The sequence below is a fragment of the Chenopodium album genome, chromosome 12 (genome assembly GCF_948465745.1).
Source record: "Chenopodium album chromosome 12, dcCheAlbu1.1, whole genome shotgun sequence".
Taxonomy (NCBI): domain Eukaryota; kingdom Viridiplantae; phylum Streptophyta; class Magnoliopsida; order Caryophyllales; family Amaranthaceae; genus Chenopodium; species Chenopodium album.
Genome location: NC_137845.1, coordinates 5,357,627 through 5,370,793, shown reverse-complemented (window position 1 = coordinate 5,370,793; position 13,167 = coordinate 5,357,627). Strand labels below are relative to the sequence as shown.

The window sequence follows — 13,167 nt, the reverse complement described above, 5'->3', positions numbered from 1 at the left end:
TCACAAAAAATAACGTGAATCTTGACAACTTTGGCACCGATTCAGCACAATTAAAGCTCGCAGAATCGAATCAACCAATAAAAGGAACGAATTGCCTAGAACACAAAGAAAGTTGCACAATTTGGTAAAAACAGAAAAGAAAGAGGAACCTACTTACTACATAATACAACAAAAATCAGTCAATAAAACCTGTTTGCCGAAACACTGCGTTTCGAACCTGACGCAGATCCCTACCCTTCAACGTCCTCCCAGCACCTTCAAGCACAGAAGAAGAAAGCACCGGAGACTTTGAAAGTTGACGGGCAACAATCTCGTGAGGAGGCAACATCTCTCCATCATCATCATCAGCAGCAACAACTCCATCGTCAACATCCTCGAAACGTTTCTGACGCCGCGAATTCTTCGGCAGCGGTCTCATCGGCACATTCATCGGAGCCGACTGATGGTACTTTTCCGGCAAAGAGAAGATCTGCCGGTCAATGGAAGGCCTCGGAAGCGTCGGAATCATCCTCGAAGATGACGGTGGTTGAGGCGGAGAGATCAACGGCTTATGGTTCAAGACAGGTCGGATTTCGTCGCCGGATTCCGGCAATGCGGCAAGGATTCCGAAGGACTCTGGATTGTATGATTTGTGATGGAAGCGATGGTGAAGAGGAGGTGGTGTTGAGGAGGTGGAAGGAGGGTTTTGGAAATTGGCGCCGGTGAAGAAGACGTCGTCTTCGCTGAGCTCATCGCCGGCATCGGTTGAAGAAGGAGGGATTATTTTAAAGGTGCTCATGAATCGGTCAGAGGATGACCGTCGTCGGTGCCGGGAGTCCATCACTGTCACAAAGAGGTTTTGCGCCGGCTGAATCTATGGCCAACCGAATGCTTGGTGTTGGTGGCAAATTTTTTTATTTTTTCAAAATTTATCGAAGATGTAAATAATTGTTGGAATTATTTTATGATTTTGTTTTTCCTTTATTTTATTTGAGTTTTTCCTAATATAACTAATTATTGGCTTGGTCGATACTCTAAATCATTATTACATGAGTAATTAGTACTCTTTTTGTCCCAAAATAATTGATATGGTCAAATTTTGCATGCATATACGATAGTTAGGTTTGACCTTATATTTACATAAGTAAATATTAATGAAAATAATTTAATAAAAAAAAGTTATATAATGGAACTTTATATCAATATCTATCTAATAACATATTGTGTTAATAAAAAACTATAGTCAAAGTTACGTATATAAATAATAAAAAAAGGTTTAATTTGTCAGTTATTCTGGGATGGAGGAAGTACACTTCAATGTGGTGAGAGAAGGTGATGACATATAGTATGATAGATAGCACACATGACATAGTGATCCCTCTTATATTGACAACTAACTTATTGATATGGTTATTTGGTAACCCTTAAATAACAAAGTAGCCCATGCAACAATTACAACTACCCCCTATATTAGTAAATAAGTAACCCCTAAAACCCAACAAAAGAACCTTTATAAAACTATCGAAATAACCCCTATAACGACAAGTTAGTAACTCCCATGAGAGATGGCCACATAAAAAAGTAAGGGGGCGTTTGGTTGGGGGGTTTCAAGAAATGGAACGGGAATCAACAGTTATGATTCCCTTTAATGTTGTTTGTTTGTCTAATTTAATCATTCTCTTTCCCCTCTGATTAGCCAATTTTCTTCCATCATGATTCCCCAGCCCCCCTAAGGGAATCATCCATTACCCCAAAATCCTCTACACCCAACAACCATAACCAACTTTGACCACCATTAAAACATACACCACCACCTGAATTGGTCTACCAGAAACCTCCCACTGCCACAACTGTCCCCACCGACGACCCCACCTTCAAACGCCCCTAAAACTCCAACGCTCCATGAAACCACTTTGAAACTACCATGATACAACCACAACCATTAATCAAAACCACCACAACCACCCCGAAGCCCCACCACCACCGGAAAAAAAAACCACATACAACCTTCCAATTACTACTAATTTTAAAATTAAAAAATTTATAAGTGAAAAAATTACCATGTTATATCATCAAATATGACTTTAGATGGTAAAAACTTCAAATCTAGAGTTTTTAAGGGTGAATTTGACCTTAAAAACCTTTAATTTTACAAGTATATTTCATGGTGGAGGTACCAGAATAAGATGAGAGAGAAAATGTCAGTTATGGGGCCTCAGAGAGGCGGCGACGTGAAGGTAGCGGTGACAACAGGGAAGGGATCAAGGCTGGAGGTGTGGATGGTACTCCATTAATATGAGGGAGAAGACTAGAAGTTTTTTTTTCAGAAGTTGGTGGAAGATATGTAACTTATTACGTACTTATGTAACCCAAACAGCATACTACATCATAGGGTATCATTTCCTTTCCTCCTTAATCCCTTTCTTGATTCCATTCCATTTACCTCGTCTGAACCAAACGATCCCTAAGTGTTTTAATTAAGGGCATGTTCACTTCAACTTAATTTCAGTTCACTTAATTTCAGTTTAGCTCTAATCAATTCAGTTCAGTTTAACTGTAATCAGTTTAGTTCTTAATTTTTTTCTCTCATAAAATATTCATTTCAGCTCACTTCAGTTTAGTTCAGCTCTAATCAGTTCAGTTCAGTTCAGTAAATGTAAACAGGCCCTAACTCTATACTTTGTATTTAGTAATTTTTTTATAAAAATAAATTTTATTTTACTACTCTTTCTATCCATATTTCTTGTACCGTTGTAAATAAATGAATCAAAATTTAAAAACTTTGGTTATAAAAGATACTCTATCTGTTCCAGAATAATTAACATTGTCAACCTATGCACACATGCCGATATATCTCATACTAATTTGACTTTATTTTTATATAATTAAATATAAATAAAAATTATTATAAAAGTTATATTATGGAACTTTATTTCAATGCCTATCTATCAAAGTGGGGTTTTGTTTTCCCTCAAAAAAAAGAAAAAAAAAAGTGAGGTTTTGTTAAATTTTACTTTGTACTCGTTTTTTTCAAGGCTAAATAAACAAATACGGAGTAAAAGAGTAAAGTGTAGCTCAAGTAGTTGTATGTTGTAGACTTGTAACTCAAAAAAAAAAAAAAAAAAAGTAGGTCCACAACCACGTGTGGAAGCACCGGGAAGAGAGGCGTCGCAAGTAGAAGTTGTTCCAAAAAAGTCCAACGTCACGTGGCTGTTCCACCTCTCTTCCGCACGATTAAAACCTCTGGTTCTGGTTTACCAATTATTACTATCCATTTTTGCATCTCTCAATTCTCAACTACGATTCTATCAACCATTCCAAACAAATTCTCCTTCTCTCCTTTTCCTCTAAAATCCAGTTTTCTCAACTCAACTACAGTTTCAACCCTGAAACCTTACTTTCTCTCTCCTCTTTCTTACATCTCCACTTCTCCTGTTGTTGTGCACATCTTTCCGAAGTCAGGTCAGTTCACTTTCTCTCTCTTCTCTTTGTTGATTTCTATTGATTTTTAATTTTCAAGGAAAGTCAAATTAGGGTTTGGGAAACGGGGCAAGAATCGATCTTTGAGTATAAAGATTCTTATGGAACATGATTATTTGGTTACAGATTAGGGTTACTACTACTATTATTATTATTATTAACATCTGTTTGTAATTTGATTTGGATTTCTGGGAAAATTGATTGATTGATTAATTGAAGTTGAGAATAGTAGATGAATAATAACATTTGTTCATAATATGATTTGGATTGCTGGGAAAATTGATTGATTGATTGATTGATTGAAGTTGAGAATAGTAGATGGTGTTTATTGTTTGAAGGGTGTTTGGTGTGTTTGATAATAGGAGGGGATTAAATAAAATTGGAGGCCTGGGTCTCATGAGAATTCTCAGGGGAATGCAGAAATCGATTTACTCTGATAAACACAAGAAGGCTAAGGAACCGGGCTGGACCACATCATTCTGTCCTAAAGTTAGGACTCGTGACAAACTCGCAGTCAATCTTTGATTATTGATTTTACAATACCAACCCAGTCATGACCAGGATTTTGGTTCAGCGTGGGAGTTCTTCTTCCAACCAGACCCGCTCTTCATCTCAGACTGCTCCCATTCATGTCGTGGCTGTTCCCGAGGAACAAGTTATTGTCAATGATTTGCCTGAGGAACAAGTTACTGATGAAAGCTTTGATCAGACTAGGAGTGTGGGGGATGATGCTGCCGATAATGTGATTACTGGCAACGATGAAAATCAAGTGGATTTGACGAGAGGCTTTAGTGGCCTAGATGTCGCCAACCAGGATGCTTACGAGAATGATGATTTCCCTGCTGATACTCTTCAAACTGGAATGCAAACTCAGAGCTCACAACCCCCTCCTCCTCCTATTCCGCCTCCAATACCTTCTGGTTCAAACTCTGTTTTCAGGAGATTTGTGTCAGGCACTTCAGATTCTCCTCGGATTGGACCTTCTAGAAGACCTTCTGCATGGCCAGCTCCTCCTAGGACTACCCCATCTGCATCAAGACCATCCTCGCCAAGATCACATTGTGAAACTGAGGGCTACAATAGTGCCGATGAGCAAACTCCTACCTTTGGATCCTCGTTTTACAACCTTGTAAGTTCTTTTGTATCCTTTTCTTCATTCTCTAAGCAACATGCTTGTACACTTCAAAAATTATCCTTTGTTTTTATTTAAATGGAAACGTGATTACATTTGGTGGTAAACATGTCATAAAACACAAAGTTGTCTCTCATGACTTATCAATTTGGATCAAAACATGAAATATTTGAATACCACGTCTTGGTCTAGGGGAATATGACATGCTAAGTCTTGCAGTTGTTTAATAATTATTTGTATTAGAATTTTAAATGAAAAGGCAGCTTCAAAGTTTTAAATTTTTGCCTTGTGCTTTACCAAAAAAAAAAAAAAAAAAAAAAAAAAAAAAGCCTTGTGACTATATGTATATAGACTTAGGATCATGTAGAGGGAAAACCGATGTGAGAATCATGAGAAGGATTTTGGAACATTTGATTGGGATCCAATGGCCATTCTAGAATGTTTACTAGAATGATTCAATTTATATACTTTTTACAAGAGAATGGCATATGCCATTCTAGATTTTGCATTTAATATAAGTTAATAATTTAAATTGTATTTCTTGAAAACAAGAACCTCAAATTATTCATTTGATACCTGCCTGATATTGGCTGTAGTGACATGTGAGGATAGTGTTATCCCATGATTTTCTTAAGTGCTCATATACTGCTTGAATCTGATGTTTGTACTTTTGGTGGTTTCCTTGTAGAACAACACAGTTATTGTCAGACAGTTTCTTTTATGTTTTGGTAGTGTTCATAGTGTGCAGATGGTACCTGTACGATGTTATCAGTGCCTATGACAGTGTTCTAGAATGGCTTAACAGAGAGCTCTTGTTATCCTTGGATTGCTTATGATGCTCAATTTGTCACATTTCAAGTTGCCATTGAAGACTTGGGAACTATTTTTGGGTCTCATATTTCTTATCTTATCTCCATTACAGGAGAGAGAGCGACAGTTTGAGATTGATATTAGACGAGCTAAAGGTTTGGAAGTTAAAAGAATGCTGGAGGATGGTAATTGTTTATTTAGAGCTGTTGCAGATCAGGTCTATGGGGATTCAGAGGCATATGATTTGACCAGGCAGATGTGTATAGATTATATGGTAGGGGGCTTTATGCATTTTATGTTTTTTGGTGAAAAATTTTCCTTGCTTGCTGGAGAATAGCTGCATTAGAATTGCTCATGTGTTCAGATCATGAAGTCTTGTGAATGTTGAAGCAGTTGCTTCAGTCAACTCTCTTTTATCTATTGTTTTTCCATTTTTCATAAGTCAACAAGGTGGATGGTGAAATAGAAGGCTGAACTGTAAATTTGTTTCGAGGGGGGCAAGTCGATTATGTATATTTACTATTTATTTTTTGTAATTTTTTTGATATATACAACTATTTTTCTATTGCTTGTCATTTTTTTTGATGTTATTGGGGGGGGGGGGGGACAGCAGCTTGCACCAATCACGTCTATCTCTGCTTCTGCTGCTGTGTTGCCCATGCAGCTCTCACAGTTGCATTTCAGTGGTTATGGATATTCTGTTTTCTTCTCATTCACCACATCCCTTTATCTCATGTATGCAGGAGCGCGAGGAAGATCATTTTTCACAGTTTATTATAGAAGGCTTTACATCCTATTGTAAGAGAAAGCGAAAAGACAAGGTGTGCACCATAACTCTACATCTCCACTTACATGTGCTCCTCCACAATTCATTTTTGGCTTTCGTCTTACCTTCCCTCCCCCCCTCTCACTTTCCAGACATGCCACTTTTATTACAGAAAATATTATAATCAAGTCTGCTAATTGACCACCACCTCTTCTGGTCTCGTCACACTGTCATATCTCATATATCTTCTCCTGGCCTATGGCTGTTACTCTGTTATTTAGCTAACTAAAGTTGTACAATTGAAACATTTGGGCTGATTTGGCCATTTGATCTGAAGAATGTTGAAGAGATTTGAATAACTTGAGATCCTTCTTTTTTGTTGGTGGTTGCTGAGGTGGTGACATGGTTTATTTTTGTTCTTTTTGTTTTTTGCTGGTTGATGTTGTTGCATGGTGGGGAAGGGCAGCAGTGGTGGGTCAGGTTGCAGTGACAATACGATGCCACTCTGCCAGTGCTTAAAGAGGCTTTTTTTTTTAATTTTTATAATTTGTTGATTATATTATGATTTCAGGGGTGAGGATGGAAGAAATCCACCTCCCACTTACCTTGGGGGTTGAGGGTGGGCTTCATATTTATGAGTTTGATATTCCAAACCTGTATGTGTTTTTTTTTTTTTTTTTTTTTTTTTTTTTTTTTTTTGTATATAAAAAAAAGTACACCAAATGGCTCCTGGTAGTCACTTAATGTATTCCAAAATCCAAATCAGTATGGGATATTTAAAAAAAACCAAAGCCCCCTTTTCTCTTTTGCAGTGAATTGTGTTTGATATGATTGGCTCCTGGTAGTTATGTAATGGAAGACAGTCTTGACATGTATACTAATTATGGGAAGAAAGGAGTTCTCATGTGTGCAGAACTAGTCTTATGGAATTTACCCCCCCCCCCCCCCCCCTCTTTTTTAGCATGAAGTATCCTATTCGTCTGCCATAGATGATGTTTTCTTTTCTCTATTATCTTCTTGGTGGCAGGTTTATGGAAACAATGCGGAAATTCAGGCCTTATCTGAGATGTATAATCGACCCATACATATATATTCTTATAGCACAGGTCAGTTCCATTATTGATCACGTGTTTGATTCTGTGATGTGACCTTGGATTGTCTCATGGTTTTAATCATGTCAATGTCTCTACCTATCTAATGCAGAGCCTATTAACATATTTCATGGAAATTATGACACTGATGTGCCTCCCATTCGGCTAAGTTATCATAATGGCAATCACTATAATTCACTCGTGGATCCCCGCCGATTGAGTGTTGGCGCAGGGCTTGGATTTAGCTGTCTCCGGGGGGTAAGTGCTCATTTAAATGTGTGTTAAATCTTTTCATCTGTTAATCTTGATTGATAAGGGACTTGTATTAAATTTAAGTACCATAATTTCTATTTGGTTGGAAGCTGTCTATTTTCTTTCTAGCTATGATGCTCAAATTTAGCCATTCAGGCATACTTTGGTATGGATTCAAGAGTTGGCCATGGAATATTAAGAAGTACCTGAAATTAGATATGGACTTAGGGAAACATTAGTTCCAACATAAATAGTAATTAAATGTACTCGTTTTGTTTCTTAATGTTTCTTCCCACTTAATATAGATACAAATTCTTAGGAAATGAGGAGATAGAGTGTAAAGGTGAGGCTTTGTTTAAAAAAAAAAACGTAGCAATGAGAATGTGGCTTTGAGATAGTTTGAAATTGGGCAGGTCCAACAAGTGGGACAGAGGGTAGAAAGGGAAAAATTATTTACCAAATACGGAGTAAAAAATAGTGGGAAGAGCTTTAAGGAATGTCCTGAACCATGGTGCAAAAGTATGGCCACATCGTTTCAGCTGGGCTATATCATGAAAGGTTTCCCATTGTCTGAACCAAAATCGTCTTGTTTAGTACAATGTTTGTAAAAACCTGAATCAAATGTTAAACCCCGATTTACCCCACATTGAACATTATGCCCCATGTTTCACTCAAAAGTTACTTGTTATTCATAGATATAGTGAAAGATTCCCCATGTCTCCCCAATAGTAGTTTTAAAAATCAAATAGTCTACCTATTTGCAACGATCTGCACTCTAAGAACAACTAACCAAGGAGACAAGTTCGAATAATGGAAGAGGAAAGTGGATTGATTGAAAGATAAATAACCAAAAGGTTAACAAGTGAATGACTTTAGGTCATTTGTCTCCAAAGGTTCTCATATATAAATTTCTGGATGATTTCTCCTTCTAAGATTACTACTACTTATACTACTTTGCACTCACAAGTCATGACAATGACCCTTAATTGCTACATTTACTACTCCTTGTCCTCTTACTAAAAGCACCTGACACAAGCAAGGTAATAAGCCAAGGAACAGAGACTGCAGTAGCTCAAGGTAGAGCTTGTAACTCTTGTGGGTTGGTGGTGTCTCCCTGCTGCAGATTTTGTCCTGCCCCCCCTTGTTCCCCTTGTCTCCGATGGTAAGTGTAACGGATAGGAGGTGTAGTACGGACAGGTGGTGTGACTGAGTGGTTCATTGCACTATTCTGATAGCTTAAAACTAGTATAGAATCCTGAAAAAACTTTGAAATCAAATTCGCATGACAGCCACGACACGATTCGTGATCAATGCATCTTTCTTTTACCATGACATCATGACCGTTCCTGCAATCACAACTAATACCGTTTTTTAAAACCGTGGCTCATCCTGATCGTGGGAAGAACTTTGAGGAATGGATTGAGCATAGTATTATTATATCTGAAATTTCTAATCTACTTTTTCAGACTTCATTTTTTCTATGAGAGATAGGAATAGTTTGCTAGAATAAAAATTTCTGATTAAAAACATTCAAAAGAAGTTAGAAGTAAAAGTTGTATGGGTAAAGTAAAAGATTAAAAATAGTTATAAGCAATTTCCAGCTTCCCACTTTACTGTAGACCTATCATGAGGGAGAGAGTGTATTGGTCAGTAGCCATGCGGGTTCTACTTTCGTACTACCTTACTGGAATGACATTGAGGCAGTGGGAAGAACCTATTGTATGTTGTGGAAGAGTAATTGAGCTATGCTTTGTTTTTTTTTACTATGTCTGTTTCTAGAAGAGAAGCCTCCGATTTGTTTTAATTCAAGTCAGACCTATGTCCTATGCATGTACCCTGGTCAGTTCATGTCAATATGGTACTTCAGGAGCTGCAAGTCTGAGCATCAAAGTTTGCTAGTGTAGTACTCCCTTCGTTCCTAACACTTTGTTTGGATAGAGAGAAAGGGAGGGAAAGGAAGAAAAGAGAAAAGAAGGGATGCATCATCCTTTGTTTGGATATCTAATGCAAGGAGTGGAGGAAAGAGGTAAATGGAAGGATCCATTTTCCTTCCCCTTTTAATAAACTAAATCCCTCCATTGTTGGAGAGATTTGGAAGGAAATTGGAATGTCACCTTCTCCCTCTTCTCCCCTCCCTTTCATCTTTTTCCTTCCCCTCTCTTTCCCTTCACAAAAGATTGCTCCAAACCACATATTCATTTTTTTAAGAAGCAAAGCAAATTTTGTGCACAAATTGATGAGGAGAGAGATAGAGAGAACAAATAGGATTGCAAGTGGGATATTAGTAAAGTATGCCCGTATGGGGTAATCTTTTAGGGTCTTAATTTTTTGGTATATGGGATAATCTTGTAGGGACGGTGCAAGTATTTTTTGACTGGCACACGCTTTTTTTAGTCTCAATTAAGTTGCCATGGCCACAATCTGTTCACAGCCTATTTAGTCTCAATTAAGTTGAGTCATAATGGGATTGTATAAAACACACGTATTTGAGGATAAATCTTCATTACCAAAGACATTGTCATTGGACTTAGATTGTGTATTATTACTATTATGTTAACTTATAATGCTGAATGTGTTTAAGCTAGAAAGTATTTGTAGAATGGATCTTTTATTCTTATATTTTCTCCCCAACTTCATAGTTGTTGATGTTGAAATGCAAGTTTGCCAAAGCTAAATAATTATAATTATGATCTTGTGGATGTAATATATCTTCTCTCTCTTTCAGAGAAATGTGGACAAGGATCAGGTAAAAGCTGCCATAAAAGCTCAGCAAGACCAGCAGTTGGACAATGTTTGTATCCTACTATCATTTTCATAAACATTTTGCTCTTTCTGGTAAACTGCATAAAAATCTGATATATTCATCTTACTGTACAGGCACTGTTGGCTGAAGGACGATTTTACTCCGATCTTGAGCTCACAGAAAAGGAAATTGAGCGAATGGTAATGGAAGCTTCTCGAGCCGAATATCTAGCTGGTAACAAATCAAAGCAACATGTCGTTCAAAGAGAATCCTCAACATCTAGTGCTGAACCATCATCCTCCGGAGCCAGTAAGCCATTGTCCCTGTCTTGGCCTTCTGGTTATCATATATATATATATTGCATTTTGCAACTATCGTGTTGGTTTATGCAATTTGAAACTGGGTATCGTCACTACAGTGGAGCTGCTGCCTTCTTTGAGAATGTTATGTTAGCTTTTTGCAGTAACAATTTTCAAACATTTTGATCCCTTTATGTCCAAAAGCCTCCATCAATTACCGACTAGTTGGCATTACAAAAACATAGTTAGCTGAGGTTCTCCATTTGTCTTAATAGTCATTAAATGCACTGCCATGGGAGGGATTGATAGAATTGGTTTTCAACAGCAAAAACTCTGCTCGATAACTTCCATAGCCAAACTTTTTGCTACCTTGTTGTCGAATCTTTCCCTATATACACACAGGCTTAGTGCTTACTGCTTAGTACATGGTAGTGACCCTAGCTGCTCCCTGCATTTTAGTATGAATTTTGTTAGTTTGGTTTTATGAGATGATTAACATTGAATTGTGTTAAAATTTTTGTAATGTCAGCAATCTCAGCATGCTGTGCATTTCTCATTGGCATTTATGATTTCTCTCTTCCTGGCATTTTATGATGCTCACGAGGATTGTTTTAATCTTAAAATGTAGTGCATCTCTTTTATCGGTGATTGTTGGCTAATAGTATCTAAACAATGGAAACAGGGCCGCCTGATGGTGAGAATGAAAAAGAAAGTGGTTCGCCTGATACAATGCTGAGCAGCAGCATGCAGGTTGTTCTGTCAATGGGATTTGGCTACCTGCAGGTCATTGAAGCCTACAGTATATTTGGAGATGATGTTGATTCTATGGTCTGTTATTTATTAGAGACCAGCAGTAGCAACAGGCGCAAAGGGAAGGCTACCGAATGAGTTAGTGCCTATATCATTTGTGTATGTGAATTAATTTGTGTTTGACTTATTTGTCTTAATCCATCCTTTTTCCCCAAGTTGATGTGCAATTATTGTATTCATTTCCAAAGTTAGATTAATTAAATACTATTGTGATCCATATTGTCTTGATTCTCTATGTTTGCACTATTTGACAAAATCACAGAACATTGGTTGGTAAGAGAAACACCATTTCAAGCCACATCAAGTGATGCTTAGTGTTGAAGAAGATAATTCAAAGTTGAAAGCAGATAAGTAGACGGGTGTTCAGTAGGTTGGAGCAACTGATAATTGGTTTGAACTTTGAAGTCTTGGTCTAAGGCTGTATTTGTAGTAAGATTGTACTGGGGTACCTGCATTACTAAACCATTATCTGGGTAATTAAATTTAAGGTACCAAAAATTTTCAAATGACTATGGTTCAATTCTAGTTCTAGTAATTAAATTTGGACAGTTTTGGTTCAAATGACTATGGAAAAATATGGCATTTGTACATTTTAGATTATGTTATTTTTAAGCTATTACTCCGTATTATACTCCTTTTGATATTAAATAACTATTCAAGAGCTACAACTTTGTACAAAAAGTGCGCTCTATTTGTCCATGGAAGGTCTCACAAGCTAGCCATAAATTCCTATGGAGTATTTGAGTATTTCACTTGATTATCCCTTTCTACTGGAATTGTTGCTAAGTTTTCTTTCTGCGTCTGCTCATGCTGTAGGGAGCATCCTTGATAAGATAACTAAGATACTTCTAACGATCTGAAGGCATTAGGTCACTCAACTTTGAAGTCCTTTCACAATTTTTTTTAATACGAAGTATGAGAGTTTTTTTTTATTTTTTTTTAAGTGTTTTATTTTGGTTTAGGAAAAATTAAAAACCCAAACTAAAATCAGTTTTTATTTTTATTTTTAAATCGAAAACCAAAAACTTAAAATGACCTCGAACGAGCCTTACATTAGCGGGTTAATTATACAAAGCAATAATGCCAAGTCACAATTCATTAAGTCAATGCGCAAAGTACTTACATTAGCGGTTTACTTATACAAAGCAATAATTCCAAGTCACAATTCATTAAGTCAATTCACAAAGTATTACATACTAGGTTAAAATTCCGAGTAAATACACGGTTGTTAAATATTTTTGACAGTAAAATTATAAAGTACTACATAAAGTATATAAAAGATATTCAGAAATACTTCATTTGGGTATATATGGAATTTTTTTTTTTTTTTTTGAAGAAACGTTGTAGGTGCCTCTTATATTGATAATTTGTCCAACAAAATATAGGGAGAAACCTCACAAGGGGCATGGTTCTCCCAAACTTGTTCAACACCAACAGGTGTTAAACGGGCTAAATTATGGGCAACAACATTACCGTCCCGTTTAACATAACACCAAGCAACGGAAATAAAAGAAAAAATTAAGAAGATAAAATTTCATCTAAAATTGCATCAAGGTCAGTAAAGAAGCGAGAAGCGAAAAAGGCGGGAAAATTTTTCACAAGGTAATGATATGTGTCATGGAAGGATTTGCTTTTAGTATAGGTTAATAGATAGATACTCTATAAAAGCATAGAACTGCTAGTTTTTATACTTCCTACGTTTCTTTTTAGTTGACTCATTTCTTTAGTCACATTTGCCAGTGCACAAATTCAAATGTTGATATGTTTAATTGTCGATAAGTAAAAATTATAAAACTACCATAACG

General features: G+C 36.7%; 2 protein-coding genes across 6 annotated transcripts; one reads left to right on the top strand and one right to left on the bottom strand.

Annotated features, from left to right (window-relative positions):
- LOC145571751 (protein S40-7-like) lies at positions 1-820 on the bottom strand. Its single transcript, XM_081630783.1, has one exon. It carries the CDS (start codon positions 818-820, stop codon positions 176-178), a length of 645 nt encoding a protein of 214 aa, XP_081486909.1. The 3' UTR covers positions 1-175.
- Positions 821-3,192: 2,372 nt separating this feature from the next.
- LOC145570136 (OVARIAN TUMOR DOMAIN-containing deubiquitinating enzyme 6-like) lies at positions 3,193-11,988 on the top strand. Of its 5 annotated transcripts, none has more exons than XM_081629142.1 (10): positions 3,193-3,441; positions 3,822-4,588; positions 5,514-5,675; positions 6,145-6,222; positions 7,195-7,273; positions 7,371-7,516; positions 10,236-10,301; positions 10,388-10,562; positions 11,235-11,440; positions 11,625-11,988. In XM_081629142.1, the coding sequence occupies exons 2-9, from the start codon at positions 4,013-4,015 to the stop codon at positions 11,438-11,440; spliced, it is 1,488 nt and encodes a 495-aa protein (XP_081485268.1). In that variant the 5' UTR covers positions 3,193-3,441; positions 3,822-4,012; the 3' UTR covers positions 11,625-11,988. The 5 variants fall into 5 exon arrangements, with proteins under 5 accessions (XP_081485268.1, XP_081485267.1, XP_081485270.1 ...); XM_081629141.1 differs by having other exon boundaries at positions 11,235-11,461; XM_081629144.1 differs by having other exon boundaries at positions 3,870-4,588; positions 11,235-11,988.
- Positions 11,989-13,167: the final 1,179 nt, after the last annotated feature.